Genomic DNA, 14,542 nt, shown 5'->3' with positions numbered 1-14,542 from the left:
TAATTATTTTTTCCATTTTTCAATTTTAAAGATACCAACCTGTCCATCTCTAGTTTCAACCGTCTTAATCAGAAGTGTCCTTTTTGAGTGGGTGTCAACCAGAGGGAGTGAATCCAGATTAGTTTCTAAATAAATAATACAAAAAATAAAACTTTTAAAAAATGTAACCCATTTTACTCAAAGAATTGATTATTTTGCAATTGTTTGAAAAAAAAGTGCTATTCCCAAATAATTCTACGATATATTATCTGTTTGAAAAACAAGTTATCTAATACCTCCTTGCCCTCATGAATGAAATGTTACAGTGTACTCCATTAGGAAGGAGCAAAATTAAGTTTACATTTAACTTGAAGTGTAACATTCAAGAGAGTATTTGGATTTGAAAATTATGCATGTTTTCTGACATTTTGGCATTTTTCAGGTATCAGAAAAAATGAGGGCTTTACCATAAACAGATAAGATATGGATTTCTTCTTTTATTCTTGCTGGGAATATACTGCTGCACTGAGTATGTACAGCTTTTATTCAAGGTCATAACCTGTTGAAAGTTTTCAAAAAAGGAAATAAAATGCTTACCCCTCAGGTTCAGGGAGGAAAAGTTGGGAAGAGGAAGAGAAATCCTATAAAAAAGAAAAACAGTAAAATTGTTATCCTCTAATAGCAAGGAATAAATTTATATACTCCTCATTTTCATCCAATAAAAATTACTCTTGCAATTCACATTAGAGATGTGTCTCATAACTATTTACCTGTGGTTGGTCCCATTAGTACATTTAAATTTTTATTTCAAGCATTTCCTCACAGAGACATAAACTAGAGACATTACAGAGGGGAAATAGTGTGGATTTTGACAAACTATGGGTTCTAATTCCAGTTCTGCTATTATTAGCTCTGTCTGTGGCAGGTTGCTTCCTCTGAACCTGAAGTTCCTCATCTATAAGGAGTGGAAAGGAGTTACCTTGAAGAAATGTTCAAAAGATAAAAAGAGGGGCAGAGTGCCTTGGAACTCCAGCTACTAATTCGCACATAAGAGTCTGTGTTCTCTACCTGCTCTCCTCGCCTTCCAGCATCTTCCTGTAGGTGGCAATCTCAATGTCAAGAGCCATCTTAACATTGAGCAGGTCTTGGTATTCACAAAGGTGATGAGCCATTTCTTCTTTCATGTTCTGAATCTCATCCTGCAGGTGGCCAATAGTGTGTTGGTAGTTAGCAGCTTCCACGGCGAAGTTCTCTTCCATTTCACGAATCTGGCGTTCCAGGGACTCATTTTGCAGGAGGTGAGAAGGGCTTCTGATGTTACTTCCTGGAAACACCTAGCTATTCCCAGAACCAATTATAGATGGTATACAATGGTCCATTAGTGGAAAAGGGTGCCCACTCTAATTTTGGATGGAGAATGTGAGCAGCAAGTTTCTCTTACTGCAAGCAACCACAGATTAAGCTAATACCTCCAAGAATTCCATCTAGTGCTTTGTGCGTCTATCTGGAGCACTCATTTTCTTTGGACAAATATATAAATTTTCTTCACTTGAAATTTTGTTCAGGTGTCACTATTAGCTTGGTCAACAAAATGGATCCAAGCTCATAATTTCCTCCTTTTACTATGGGGTGGTACTCACAGTTCCTTTAAGTGCATCCACTTCGCAGGTGAGAGGCTGCACCTGTCTCCGGTACTCATTTGACTCCTGCTTTGCCTGGCGCAGAGCATCATTATTCCGGTTAGCAGCCTCAGAGAGGTCAGCAAACTGTTGGGAAGAAATCAGAAATGGATATTGTCCACATTCGAGTCTTTTCACTCTTAGGGAAAGAAATCATAATTCTGACCCAGTGTTTTCTGAACTATGTCTAGTTTATGTTTTGAAGTTACAGAAAGAGCATTAGAATGCTGACTTTAGTTTTCAAACAGTATTCATTCTATTGAACTCATTTAAATATAGTGGTGTTGGGGATTTCTCTGAAGTACTGTAAAAGATTAGTGAAAACAGGGTCTACTATTCTAAAAGAGGCACAGTGCATGGTGGGGAGGCTGTAGCAAAAGATTTAAGTTAAAGCCAGCTTTTGAGCCAAGCTAAAAAATAGTTAGAAATCACAGACAGGTGTAGTGTTTTCAGAATTGCTTTTCTTTTGTTCTACCACACAGACTCACTGCATACCTTGGACTTGTACCATTCTTCTGCCTCCTGAAGGTTCTTGGCCGCCACACTCTCATACTGTTGACCTACATCATGCAGGGCAGCCGTGAGGTCAGGCTTGGAGACATCCACATAAATCTGGACATGCTGTTCCTGAATCTGAGCCTGCAGCTCCTGGATTTCCTGAGGGAAAGGACAGACAGAAGGTCAGTCAGGTGGACAGGGAGCAGCTTTCCCCTCATTCATTCACTGACAGCTATGCCACTGACCTCATCATGTAGTTTCTTCAAAAACGCGATCTCTTCTTGCAAGGATTCCACTTTACGTTCAAGGTCAAGACGTGCCAGAGATGCATTGTCCACATCCTATTTTGAAGAGAGAAAAGACAAGATATAGAGGGTGCAAATGTCTACGGTTTATCTCATTTATTCATTTTAAGTTAATCACATGAACCTAGTCTCTTTACTATAGAAAAGACATTGACAAATTTTATGACCCTTGAATAAGTTTATAAATCACTTTGTGTTACACTATGCTATGTTCTCTTTTCCTATTTATAAATTTGAACTGGGACTCAATTGTTTGTACTCAAAGGAACTAACAGACAGCCTAAAAATAAATAAATGTATACTAACATGGTAATGAGTGCTCAATTATTCTTGAATCTACATTTTTATCAGTAGTGTTTTATTATTTTTTAAATCTAGAAAATCAATGCTGCAGAGTTTTTACGATTTAATTCCATGGAATAACATGATGATCAGGGTGAGCAAATTTCATTTCACAATTTCATGTAACATGAGTACATGTAAAACAGAAATTTGTGCTTCAAAAGTTTAAGCATATATCTAAGTTCATTTTCTCTCTCTCTCTCCCTTTCTCTCTGTGAAAATGTTCTGATATTTATCCTTGGGATCCAGAGCAACTATTTCATTTTCTGGCATCCAGGTTACAAGACTAGATTTATATCAAGTAGCTATTCAATCCTCCAATTCAGGATATGCACAGGCAAAGGTGCAGCCAGGCAAATAAGAAAAAGAACTATATTTGTTTTGTCTTTTCTAGTGAATTCTTCTCCTGAAACTTCCCTGACTCATCCTATATGGGTGTGTCTATCTTCTTCACTTGTTACTGTGTCAATTCAGTTACTTAACCAGTTTCACAATGACTGGCCAAAATGTTTGCACAGAACAAAACTACAGAGAGACTTCTTGCTGATCTTGTTCTTCTTTGTTTTCACTATTTATGAAGTCTACATTCCAAACCAGAATGTGTGATCTTGCAAATAAGATTTTATTTCCCCTCCAGGGAATGTTTAATATTCCTTATCTTGTAATAACTTGGATTACAGTTTATTAATAATTTGCATTATAGTTTATAGCCTTATAGTATTAAAATGTTGAGACACTTATCATCTTCATGGAAAAATGTTTAAAAATGGAATAGAAAAAATTCATTTGGGCTTCCTGTTAAGCCCTAAAAGAGATATAAAAGATACTTTATTAACCTCTTTTTAGATCTTCAAAGTGACATTCTATTTCATGGAAGAGAATGAAGCATTTATTAAATCCCAAAACAGGGAATCTTTCATATTGTATTGTTTTATATTAACTCATAACTCTGCAGAAAATATTATAGGAACAATGGTCATAAATGCTCAAGGACTAAAATAAGGCACATATAGCTGTGTTTCAATTGGTTTGGCAAATGTGTTTCAGATTAAAAATTTTATCCTAGACTATTTATCTGAAAAGAGTTTTGCAGCAAATCCCATTAAGTGTTCCCAAGAGCAAAACTATGCTGGGAATCTCCCTGGTTTAGGATACCAATTTTAACTCCATCTAATTTTGGAGCAAAAATAAAAAGCTTTTCATATAATTCCATTATTCATCCTTGGGTTTATTTTTATTAATGGAGAGAATAAAAAGAATATAAGGACGCAATAAAGAAAGGCTTCTCAAAATGTGAGAAGTGACTGTAGCTTTAAGAACTTTACACATCACATAATTTACCAGTCTGGGGCAGATATTAGATAACGGATGTTAGCAAATACTTGTGCCCAATTAAAACTATGCTCATTACATATTCAATAAGAATGTAGCCTGTTGCATAGCTGCTCTGGGAACACAAAGACTCCTATTATTTCTGTCCAGAGCCATCACATTTGCTAGAATGTGTGTATCTACATTCCATAGTGAAGCCCATAGAAACCATTAATACCCTTCAGCCACAGAGATAGATGGCTTCTTTTCACCCTTATTATATCACAAAATAGTTGTACATAGTGATACCTCCATCTAACTTTAATGCCACAATAGGACTTGGAAAGAAGAAAAGAAACTTATTGGCTTAATTCCAGTTAAACTAAATTTCTTATCCTCCAATACTTTTTACATTTTAAACTATAGGGCTTTAAACTATGTGTGTGTGTCGTGATATTGTAAAAGTGAGCCAACTTAGCTTAAGTAAACGACAAACTAAATCAAACTGTATGTGTTTGAAACCAGAATGCCAATGTGTTACAAAAATGAGACAAGAGCTGCTGCGCCATCTCCACCCTCACCAGAGACTAAAGCTTTTAGAACTCCCACCTTCTGCAGTTTTAGCCGGACCTGGGGGTACTGCGCTGAGACAAAACGCTCGCTGCAACAACTTCCAAGACAAACCCCTCTCCCACTACCCCTGAAAAGCTTCTTCCATCCCTTTGTCTTGCTTCCTTCAGAACTATCCTCTCCCCCCTCCTTCCTTCTGGCAACTGGCAACCCCCCAGGAGAACCAGGAAACTTTCTGAAAGTTTGGGGAAATCTCTCTCATCTGTCCGATGGCCTTCAACAACAGATAACGTGGTAGTTTGAAGAAATCTGTAACAAGAACCGGAGCGTTCTTGGGCAATAAGTAGGGGGAGAAGGGAAATGCTAACTGCGAGGTCTAGGTTCAGGGCGGGGCTGCGCCACTGCACCCACAGCCTCACTCCCCCACGTTCGCCCGAGAGCCACAGCCCAGGCCTCTTCCCCAAGGACGTGGCAGCCACTCACCGGGGTGCTGTTCCCCTCTCCCTCCATTTCCGTGCCTCCAGTGGGGCGCCGTGAGCACCGTCTTACTTCTCTCGGAGGCGCATGATGTCCTCAGCCAGATTGTCGCGCTCCACTTCCACGCGGGCCTTGTCATTGGTGAGTTGGTCCACTTGCCGTCGCAGATCCCGAATCTCCTCCTCATAGAGGTCCCAGAGACGCGACTTGCCCTGGCCCTTGAGCTGTTCGAGCTCGGCCAGCAGGATCTTGTTCTGCTGCTCCAGGAAACGCACCTTGTCTATATAGTCGGCGAAGCGGTCATTTAGCTCCTGCAGCTCTACTTTCTCGTTGGTGCGGGTATTCTTGAACTTGGTGTTGATGGCATCGGCCAGTGAGAAGTCCACCGAGTCCTGCAGCAGCCGCACCCCGGGCACGCTGCTCCACAGGCGCACGGCCAAGGAGCGCGAAACATAGGCACCGCCTGGGGACGAGGCATAGAGGCTTCGGCTGGTGCTGGGGCGCAGCGCGCTACCCAGGCTATAGGTGCGGGTGGACGTGGTCACGTAGCTCTGACTGGAGCTCGGCCGGCTCGCTGTGCCTGGGCCGCCGAAAATCCTGCTTTAGGAGGATGAGGACACAGTCCTGGAGGACATGGTCAAGGAGGGAAGCGGTGATCTGGGCGGCTGCAGAGGTGCGGACTGTCTCCGGGAGGAGAGGTTAGCGAGAGCGTGGTGGGTGTGGGCGGTGGGAGCGCTGCTGCGTCTCTAGCATGGGGACCCGGAGCAAGAGTGGCAGAGGACGGGACCCCGCCAAGGGCGCTGTCAATGGCGCTACTTTTGGGTACATAAAGCTATGTGACTTTAGTCATCCTGTAGACTTATTTTTAGAACTGAGAGTTTACTAGAAAAAGAAACCAGTGGAGAAAGTCTAGACAGAGTGCCCAGTGCAGCCACGTTGCTGCACTGAGACAGGGCATGGTGGCCATAAGGTGGGGGCCATGCCACAGCCAAGCAGCGCTGCCCAGAGCAGCAAGAATACACACAGGACAGCAGGAAGACTGCTGCGGTCATGCAGCCTTGCCTCGGGGCTGATGCCAGAGGTGGTCAGCACAGAAATGTCATAAAGCAGAGCATAGACCCAGGTCTGCTCTGTCAGGCTGAATCTGACTTAAGCATCACTGATTTAAGAATCAAGACACAGGCCTGTGAGGCCTGCAGAAGTATCCCGGACACAGGGAGGGCTGCCCTCAGGAGAGGCGGCTCACCTGTTCTCGGGTCTGCAGTAGTCCAGCCGGCATGTCCCACTGGTGAGACTGAACAGGGGGTGGAAGGCACACTCCATGCTGTACAGCGCTCGCTCTGTGGGCAGCAACACAGAGGCAGGAGTCAGCCACAGTAGGCGCCTGCAACTCCCAAGACCCCAAACAAGCGAAGCACTGGAAAGAAGGGGTCACAGAATTGGGACCCTGCAATGGGACCTCCTAGGTTTCCCTGGTGCCACGGCATTAATTGCAGCCACAGAACATGTGAGCCTGAATGAGAAACGCCCTCGACACCATGGGGTGCAACTGCCACATGTCCTGTTCATGCCCAGTCCGCAGGTGATACAAACACGGCCCAGATGCCCACAGCAGCATGCGTGCACACACGGAAGAGCAACCAGAACCACCACTGATGACGGATACGCCAACCACGTCTGTCCAAAGGGGGAGTACTATCCAGCCAAGAGCACACGCAAACCTGGGTCACACAACACATGGGGCACACAACCATGGGCAGAGACCACGCACAGTGCTTCCACTGAATGGCTCCCCACACAGGTAGGGCCACGGAGAGTCTGACCAGAAGTCAGGGGTTCTGGGGCCTGCGGGAAGATAGAAGATGGCAGGTGTTTTCCTGGAATGGACTGCAGTGATGGCTGCCCAGTTCCGGGACACACTAAACCAGGCATGACACACCTTCCACAAAGTGCTACATGACAACGTCCCGCCACCTGCATCTGCTCTAGTGGCGAGAACAGGCAGGCTGCACTGCCTACTGGGTCTCACCTATGAGGTCTTGTGCCATCTCCTGATCCTCTTGAAAGCGGTAGGCATCACTGAGCTGCAGGAGTGAGTCCACATGGTAGGGGCTTGTCTGGAGCAGAATCTACCAGAAAAGAAGGGCAGCTCTGGAGGAAGGTCACAGGCAGGGACCCAAAGGACACCCCTGCAGTCCACCAGGACCTGTGCACACCAGGAGAGATGATCACCAGGTGACAGACGAAATTCCCTTTGGACTCCAGGTGTGCACTGTTATTACCCAGCCAAGGCCTGGACCTGGCTCCAGGTGGGAACTGGGGAAACTGCCTGCCCAGTGGGGCTGTATTCGCTCCCAGGTCTCAGGACAGAGGACTGAATGCAAGCAGGTTCCCGCCCCCCCTACGTGGGGGACATGGGGCCAGCAGGATCTACATGCTCCCCCTACCTCCCCAATGAGGCCCAAGACAGAGGCAGCACCTGGGAAGGACCATAGTGCCACTACACGCAGCTTCCAGCAGGAGAGCACCTGAGTGCCAAGTCTTCACAGTGCCCCTCGGGTCCGGGGGCCCACTGCCAAGGGAGCAGCTGCCCGGGCACTCGCCCTCCACCCACTGGCAGCTGTGGGGCCCACATACCACAAGGTTGTTTGGCTCCATGGACTCCACGGCCACCAGGAACTTGTGCTGTGCCTGCTGGTACTCCTCACTGTGTTCAAACACAAAGAAGGAAAGCCCTTTTTTCGATTCCAACAGCCACATAGACAGACCTGGCAGGTGAGAGTGCACAGAGTGGGTGTGCTGGATGCCAGGACATGGCGCCTCTACAGAGCACAATAGCCCCAATAGTCTCCCTTGTGCTGTTCTCAGAAAGAACTCTGTGATACCAACCCACTCGATCTGAGGGGTCTCACAGGTCACCCAGGCCTGGGGCTGGGCTGCCTCTGGGCCAGAGGCTGACATCCAGGGACTCTCTCAGAACACCTGGGCCTGCTTCCCACTGCTTCCTTGGGCTGTCCCGGGAGCTGGCCTCCGTTTGCTTTCCACAAAGACTCACTTCTCTATAGAATTCAGATGAGCTCTGGGAAAGGATGGAGCCGAAATGGCCCAGGACAACAAACCTCAGGGATGGGAGCATGGAGGTCCATCTGGGTGCCCGATCACGTCTGGTTGGGACCAGCAGCCAGGGTGGCTGTGAGGGGCTGGGGCAGGAGGCGAGCAGTGGGCACAGGGCCAGGTCAGAAGCCTTGGCCATGTGTAATCCCTGACCAAATATGGTTCTGCTCCTTTTGTGTGACTGTGTGGAGGGACCATTTCCTCTGGTTAACCTGAAAAACTCAGTCTGCTAAGACAACCGCTAAATGGCCAATGGTTCTCATGGGCTTCCCCTGAGCTACTCCATCCTGAGAGCCCCGCCCAAGGTCCAAGTCCTGCAGATTGAGACAATGAGCCCCTATCTCTACCATGTTCGGGTTCCTTTGCAAGAAGGGCAAGAGACCTGGTGGAAAGAGAAGATACATGAGAGGCATCAGGGTTGATCCTACAAGTACAGGCCCCGAACTCCCAGGCGATCCTCACTGGGAGTCCAAGGGGATTCTTCTAGAATCCCCTCACCCCACAGGCACAGCAGGTGAGGTGCGTTGGTTACCACCCTCCACACATGTCCTCTACACACCCATGACCTCTTCTACAGTATGTGCCCCATCAACCTGCAGAGGGCTGTCTGGATGCTTCTCTATGCTGTGTAGCCGATGCCCAGAAAGGGCATTCACTTCCTACCCTGCACCTTCTGCATGGCTGTTTTCTTTAAACATAAAACTATCATACATTATTGATTTTTTAAAATATTTTTAGTTGTAGATGGACACAATACCTTTATATTGCTTATTTAGTTTTATGTGGTGTTAGGAATTGAACCCAAGGCCTCATACATGCTAGGCAAGTGCTCTACCACTGAGCTACAACCCCAGCCCCCAAATTATCATAATGTGAAAACAAACTCAAGGGCTGAGGATGCAGCTCAGCAGCAGAGCCCAGCCTGGCATGTGTGGCTTGGAGGGCTCAGGCTCAGTGCCAGCACACAAACAAAAAAACACTTAAAAATGCAAGCCTCTGTTCAGCTGCTTCCTGTAGCATGGCACCCAGAGGACGAGGCAGACGGCAAGGAAGTTGAGAGCTTCTGCACAGGTCAGGCCAGCTGGGGACATACAGGCTGCTGCACCCTCAGGAACACCATACCTCACACGCAGCTGCACATGGTGCTGCAAGGCCCACCCAGAAGGCACTGAGGCCAGCATGCCAGCCCCCTGCTGCAGGAGTGACAGAATCACCTGGCTTGCTGTACCGCGGCCAGGTGCTCTTGGGGGTCGTCAGCCACGTGCACTTGGGTTATACATGCTGCCTCTGTCGCGGCCTGGGGAGGAGGAGACAGGCACAGCTTTACCTCCACGGGCCAGGGGCCAGGCTGGCCGCCCAATCCCTCCAGCCCTCCCTGGAGGCAGAGCAGTGGGCAGGGGGGCACACAGGGAGGGAGAGCAAAGCACTGCTGCATGAAGAGGGGACCCCAGCTGCGACCTGTGCAAGCAGCTACCATCAGGTCCAGGGGAACAGGGAGGCCAATAGTCCAGCACAAAGGCAAGAGGGACAAAAAGGAAACAAAAGTGAAACCCTAGAACATGGTGCAGAGCAGGAGCTCAGGGCCACTGAAATTCCCTGAGCAAACGAGCTGCTTCCTGTGGGACAGGCTGCACAGGAGGAATGCCTGGCTGTGGCCAGAGGCAAATTAGGGAAGTGGACCTCTGACCCAGACCCCAGTAATATGACTCCAATCTTTGAAAAGGAAAACATGGAAACAATGAGGAAAACTGAGGAGGAAATTGGCATATATCTGCAAGGAAGAAGACCGAGAGCAGAGTGTTGAGGGTCCTCAGGCACCCAGCTCCCTGCGACTCTTGTGTGAGCGACAAGTTGAGAGTACCAGGCCCCCTTTGGGCAAGAGTTCTTAGCTGCTGTTAGGGGGTCTGGCTCCCTTGCCAGGTGGCATCTTAGCCAGGCCTGGAAGGGCTGCACCCTGAGCTGAGTGATGGGATGTGGATGTGTGTAGACCAATCTCTAGGCTTTTCAACAGTGCCCTATTTCACTAAAACAAAACAAGGAATAAGGAGCTGGACTACCCGGAACAGGACAAAACAGCATCTTTCTTTTCTCAAAAAGAGACATTAAAACTGTATGAGAAGAACAAATACACAAAAAGAAAAGCATGGCCAGAGGCTGAGAGGCACAACATGGCACAACTCTGCACACGCAGCAAGCAGTGGAAAGGAAACCACCGGTGCCTGGAAGTCTACAGCATCCTGGGCACCGCCAGGTCTGTCTGAGGTGAGCTTCCAGCCAGAAGTCTAGGGGAGGAGGCAGCCCTGACAGATGCTGGAGGGAGGGTCAGGAGGAGCGACACAGGGGGTGTGGAGACAGCACAGACAGGGGGAAGGGAGCAGACCCCATCTGTCTCAGGAGGAAGTCAGATTCCCCCCAAAGATCAGTACACAGCTATATGGAAACCCTGAATGGTCACCAGGAGGGAGGAACAGAAATGAGCTAAGGTTTGGTCTCTGAACAACAGGACAAGGGTGGGGGACCAAGAAGGAGGGAACCACAGCTTTTCACTGAACATACTTCAGTAGGACTTAAATTTTTGAAGAAACAAACAACAAAAAAGTGTGCTACTATAAAGGTAGTAAGTGAGCTGACCTGGTTACAGACCTGTGGTCCTGGCTGCCTGGGAGGCTGAGGGGGAGGCCCATGCCGACTCATGAGTGTGCGACCAGCCTGGGAAGCACGGAGGGCCTCACCTCAAAAATAGATACATAAAACTGAAATATGTGCAGGGGGCAGCTCAGAGGTGTGTGGCTCGGAGGTGTGTGGCTGTGGGTTCACTCCCTAGCACCACAAAAACTAAAAAAGAATGTAATTATTAACTAATGACTGATAATAACTATAATTTACAAAAATAAGATGATGCAAAAATGTAACACAGGGGCAGGCAGACAGACCTGGGCTGAGCAGCAGAACTCAGCCTGAGCAGCGCAGGTAGTGGCTCATGTAAGTGCTTTTCACAAATAACCCAAAACACACAGAAGTCAGAAACTCATGAGTCCTCAAACACTTAAAAACAAAAATACAAGGCAAAAACTGTAAAACACAAGGAAAGTGGGGACAAACGAAGTCTAAAAATAATCCTTGGCCCACTCATGACCCAACAGACACCAGTCAGACAAGGGCGCCACGTGCACACCTCACACAGTTTCAAGGCACTGTATTGTCAAGGATGTAGCTGAGGACAACCGAGTGCAGGTGGGCCTCGGTGGCACCGTTCCTGGGAGGGCAGCTGGGCAAGGCGCAGGTACTCGAGGAAACCCACAGTGGGCCACTTCTTGGAGGGCTGCATGGATGCAGGGGGCCTGCAGCCAAGGTGTGGACACACCTATCCTTGGCCTAACAAAGAACCCTGTGCATCAGGCACAGAGGACACCTGGGACTCCGACATGCCAAAGCCAGCACAGCTTCCTTGAGAGGCGTGCAGAAAGGCCTGGGGACATGGCCACAGGTGATCAGAATAAGAGGGGAACATTTCTACACTGCTTCAGAGCTTTAACAAAAAGCATTCAGCTCTATAATCAGAAAACACATACTTAAAAAGACACAAGCTTCCGGATGTTTCGGTACAGAGATGGAGAGTGGAATTCCCACCTCCTAAAGAAAGTCCCAGGATGGGCCCTGACTTCCCCTGGAAAAGCCAAGGGACACTCCACTGCCTACTCACCATCAGCTGACACTGCAGAGGCTGACTAGCCAGGAACGAGTTAGGTGACATAAAACTGATCTCAGAACCCAAACTTTTTGTCATTTTTCCTGCTGGTGGAGAAACAAAATGGATCTGGCTAAAATTTCAGGATTCAAAGTTTAACAGCTTGTAGGACCTTTTTAAAAATATGGGGTGCACAGTTGAGAAGGTGTGAAACAGCCTGGCCTCCTGGCATCTCAGCCACCTGCCCAGGCCCTGGAAGGGCTCCATCTGTCCAGTGTGGCTTTCAGTACTCTCCCCCAGGGTTTTCAATGGCTCCCCCACCCATAAGAAATGAAAGCAGGTAAAAACAGCTTGAGAATGCAGCTGCTGTGGGCCTTACCTTTGCTCCCCCAGGACCGCTCGAGCACCAAAATACCGTTTCAGTTCTGTGTCGGATTCAAGTGTCTAGAATGTGGGAAATGTGAGGAAGAAAAAATTAAGTCAGGCTTTCCTACAATGACCCGAAATTACAGAAAGCTAAGTAAGAGTGCAGCCAAAGAACAATGATTTTGGGCTTGAAAGGTAATTTCTAGGCCTGCTTTCTTTAAATCTGCCACCTGTAATAGGACCTGACCACTACTGGCCCCTTGGGGAACTCAAGGGATGCAGTGGGTCACTGCTAGGAGAGAACCTGGGGTAGGTCTCCCCTGTGGGTCCAGTGTTCATCTGTCATGCTTCGTACAGGGAGCATGCACCCTGACGCGGAGTGGAGGGCCTCAATGATACAGGCAGCTTGCTTGTCAAAGCTGGCAAAGATCAGGTTTCATTAAGCACCCACCAGACCAAGAGATGGGTGATCGTCCAAGGGTGACACTACACTGGTACAGCTCAAAACGCCTCATGAGACATACAAAGGCAAGCTGTTTGGAAGTCCTGAGCTGGGCATGATGGTGCCACACCCGTGTCTACTCAGAGGCCAAGGCAGGAGGACTCCTTGTTAGAGGCTGATCTCAGCTACTTAGCAAGCCCTAAACAAGCTAACAATACCCAGTCTCAAAATAAAAAATAAAAAGGAGCCAGGTGCAGTGATGCTCAGGTATAATCCTAGCATCCAGGAAGATCGAAAATTTGAGGACCGCCTCAGCAAATTAGTGAGGCCCTAAGCAACTTGGTGAGATCCTGCCTCAAAAAAATAAAAAGGGCTGGGGATATGGCTCAATGGTAAAGCACCCCTGGATTCAATTCTCAGTACCAAAAAAAAAGTCCTTTGAAACAGATGTCTTTTCCTTACTTCTTCTTTTTTTTTCTACTTCCTAAATGTTTAATAATGAACTCTTAACACTTCTAAATAAATAAAGACAGCAAACTGTCCTCTTTCTAAATCACTCCTCTCCGTCAAAATCAGAGGCTGAGGCCATACCTGTGCTCCACATACAGGACATGCTTCCTGGAGCTCAGTGGTGGGGGACCTGGGCGGCTGAGCCCACTGCCATCCTCAATCCTCTCCAAGATGCGGTCGATATCCTCCATCCCACTTTCCTAAAAGCCCAGAAGGAACTGTTAATCGCCACACTGGCTTCACTCCAAGTGCTGTGACAACCAATAACAAGGAATTACTTTGAAAAGTTATTTGGTATATACTTTCTAAAAGATGATCTAACTCAGAAGGAGGAGATGTATTATAGGAGGAAGCTCAGAACCATCACTAATCCAGAAGGCCCTGGGAACCATCGTGCCAGAGAGCCACACTTCATGTCTCACAGGTGAGCTCACATCCTCAGCTGAATGGAACTGGGACCTGTGACTCCAACTGAACAGCAACAAAGCTACCACCTCTCTTCAGGACGAACAATGAGACAAGGAGGATCAAGGCAAGAATGGTAACATTCTGACTGAGGGGGATCTGGTCTGTGGGCTTCCACACCCAGCACCCCTCGTGCACTGGCGGGATGAAGGCTGGGTGAACAGCAACAGGGAGCAGGGCTGAGAAGGGACTCTCCCTGCAGAGGGCAGCTGGGACACGGAGACTAGGAGTAGGCCATGACAACCAAGGAACAAAGGGGCAAATCACAAGCAAAACTGTAGGTGACTCTTCTTTGTCCTTGACTTCTTAGATAGTTATACTCCTGACAGGAAAAAATGAAGACATCAAATAAAATGGTCTTCTCCCAGCACCACCGTGAGGGACACGGCCCAAGGGGCACGGAGGGATTGGGCAGGGGCCAGTCAAGTCTGGTCACATACTGAGGCTTCTCCTGCACTGTTTTTCTTATTTTTCTGCTTCTTTTTCTTCTTCCGGAGTTTTCCACTTGCATTAGACTAATAAAAATAAGATGTTTTAATCAATGGAGAGAGAAGCAAAATCTTAAAAACTGAGAATCAAAGCAGCAAACCAGCACCACTTGGAGCACCTGCGGCCCCTCACATCCTTCTGCAGCAGGACCCTGCCCGTACCCTCTGCTGTCAGTGTAGCCTCTCTCTCCCACCCTGCCCTGCTGCAGAGCTGGTCCAGGCTGCCTGAGGCTCCCACCTGCTCCTGACTGGGCCAGCTCCTCTGGGCAGCGAGAAGCTCCTCAGTAATGCTTCACCAGAAGTGGTTG

The 14,542-nt window shown here is 47.8% G+C and overlaps 3 protein-coding genes and 1 long non-coding RNA gene across 10 annotated transcripts in view; 1 reads left to right on the top strand and 3 right to left on the bottom strand.

Moving 5' to 3' along the window:
• The window catches only part of LOC144372845 (uncharacterized), a 1,822-nt gene extending 1,186 nt beyond the window's left edge, over positions 1-636 (bottom strand). The window contains exons 1-2 of the long non-coding RNA XR_013432701.1: positions 577-636; positions 40-125 (exon numbers count right to left, since the gene is read on the bottom strand). This is a non-coding gene — a long non-coding RNA (uncharacterized LOC144372845). The remainder of the gene's footprint in view (positions 1-39; positions 126-576) is intronic.
• The window catches only part of LOC144372844 (uncharacterized), a 22,900-nt gene extending 20,126 nt beyond the window's left edge, over positions 1-2,774 (top strand). For 3 of the 5 annotated variants that reach the window (XM_078036108.1, XM_078036107.1, XM_078036106.1), the window contains 2 exons: positions 1,185-1,277; positions 2,141-2,774. The gene's annotated coding sequence lies outside the window, so the exon portion shown is untranslated. Of the gene's footprint in view, positions 1-889; positions 1,278-2,140 lie in introns of all 5 variants that reach the window. The other 2 variants (XM_078036105.1, XM_078036104.1) reach the window with 2 other exon arrangements.
• Positions 1,044-5,194, bottom strand: LOC144372850 (vimentin-like). The gene is made up of 5 exons (XM_078036109.1): positions 5,168-5,194; positions 2,402-2,497; positions 2,154-2,315; positions 1,620-1,745; positions 1,044-1,178 (listed from the first exon to the last, which is right to left on the bottom strand). The coding sequence occupies exons 1-5, from the start codon at positions 5,192-5,194 to the stop codon at positions 1,044-1,046; spliced, it is 546 nt and encodes a 181-aa protein (XP_077892235.1).
• Positions 4,239-14,542, bottom strand: LOC144372843 (vimentin-like). Of its 3 annotated transcripts, none has more exons than XM_078036102.1 (9): positions 14,473-14,542; positions 14,187-14,261; positions 13,363-13,481; positions 12,343-12,407; positions 9,490-9,572; positions 7,799-7,929; positions 7,191-7,290; positions 6,408-6,501; positions 4,239-5,758 (listed from the first exon to the last, which is right to left on the bottom strand). In XM_078036102.1, exons 6-9 carry the CDS (start codon positions 7,919-7,921, stop codon positions 5,230-5,232), a joined length of 846 nt encoding a protein of 281 aa, XP_077892228.1. In that variant the 5' UTR covers positions 7,922-7,929; positions 9,490-9,572; positions 12,343-12,407; positions 13,363-13,481; positions 14,187-14,261; positions 14,473-14,542; the 3' UTR covers positions 4,239-5,229. The 3 variants fall into 3 exon arrangements, with proteins under 3 accessions (XP_077892228.1, XP_077892229.1, XP_077892227.1); XM_078036103.1 differs by having other exon boundaries at positions 7,799-7,868; XM_078036101.1 differs by lacking the exons at positions 12,343-12,407; positions 13,363-13,481; positions 14,187-14,261; positions 14,473-14,542 and adding an exon at positions 10,907-10,977 and having other exon boundaries at positions 7,799-7,868.

Source organism: Ictidomys tridecemlineatus, unplaced genomic scaffold, assembly GCF_052094955.1.
Source record: "Ictidomys tridecemlineatus isolate mIctTri1 unplaced genomic scaffold, mIctTri1.hap1 Scaffold_174, whole genome shotgun sequence".
Lineage (NCBI taxonomy): Eukaryota > Metazoa > Chordata > Mammalia > Rodentia > Sciuridae > Ictidomys > Ictidomys tridecemlineatus.
This window is presented reverse-complemented; position numbering and strand designations above follow the sequence as displayed.

Bases quoted from the DNA above. Each gene is read 5' to 3' on its own strand.
- LOC144372850 (XM_078036109.1), bottom strand. From the start codon at position 5,194: ATGGAGGGAGAGGGGAACAGCACCCCG. The intron at 1,746-2,153 runs GTATGCAGTGAG...TCTTCCCAACAG, and splicing joins AAGAATGGTACAAGTCCAAG to TTTGCTGACCTCTCTGAGGC. The intron at 1,179-1,619 runs GTGAGTACCACC...GGCCACCTGCAG, and splicing joins TGGATGCACTTAAAGGAACT to GATGAGATTCAGAACATGAA.
- LOC144372843 (XM_078036101.1), bottom strand. From the start codon at position 10,969: ATGAGTCGGCATGGGCCTCCCCCTCAGCCTCCCAGGCAGCCAGGACCA. The intron at 7,869-9,489 runs GTGATTCTGTCA...GTTTGAACACAG, and splicing joins GCCGCGGTACAGCAAGCCAG to TGAGGAGTACCAGCAGGCAC. The intron at 5,759-6,407 runs GTGAGCCGCCTC...CTCCTAAAGCAG, and splicing joins TACTGCAGACCCGAGAACAG to GATTTTCGGCGGCCCAGGCA.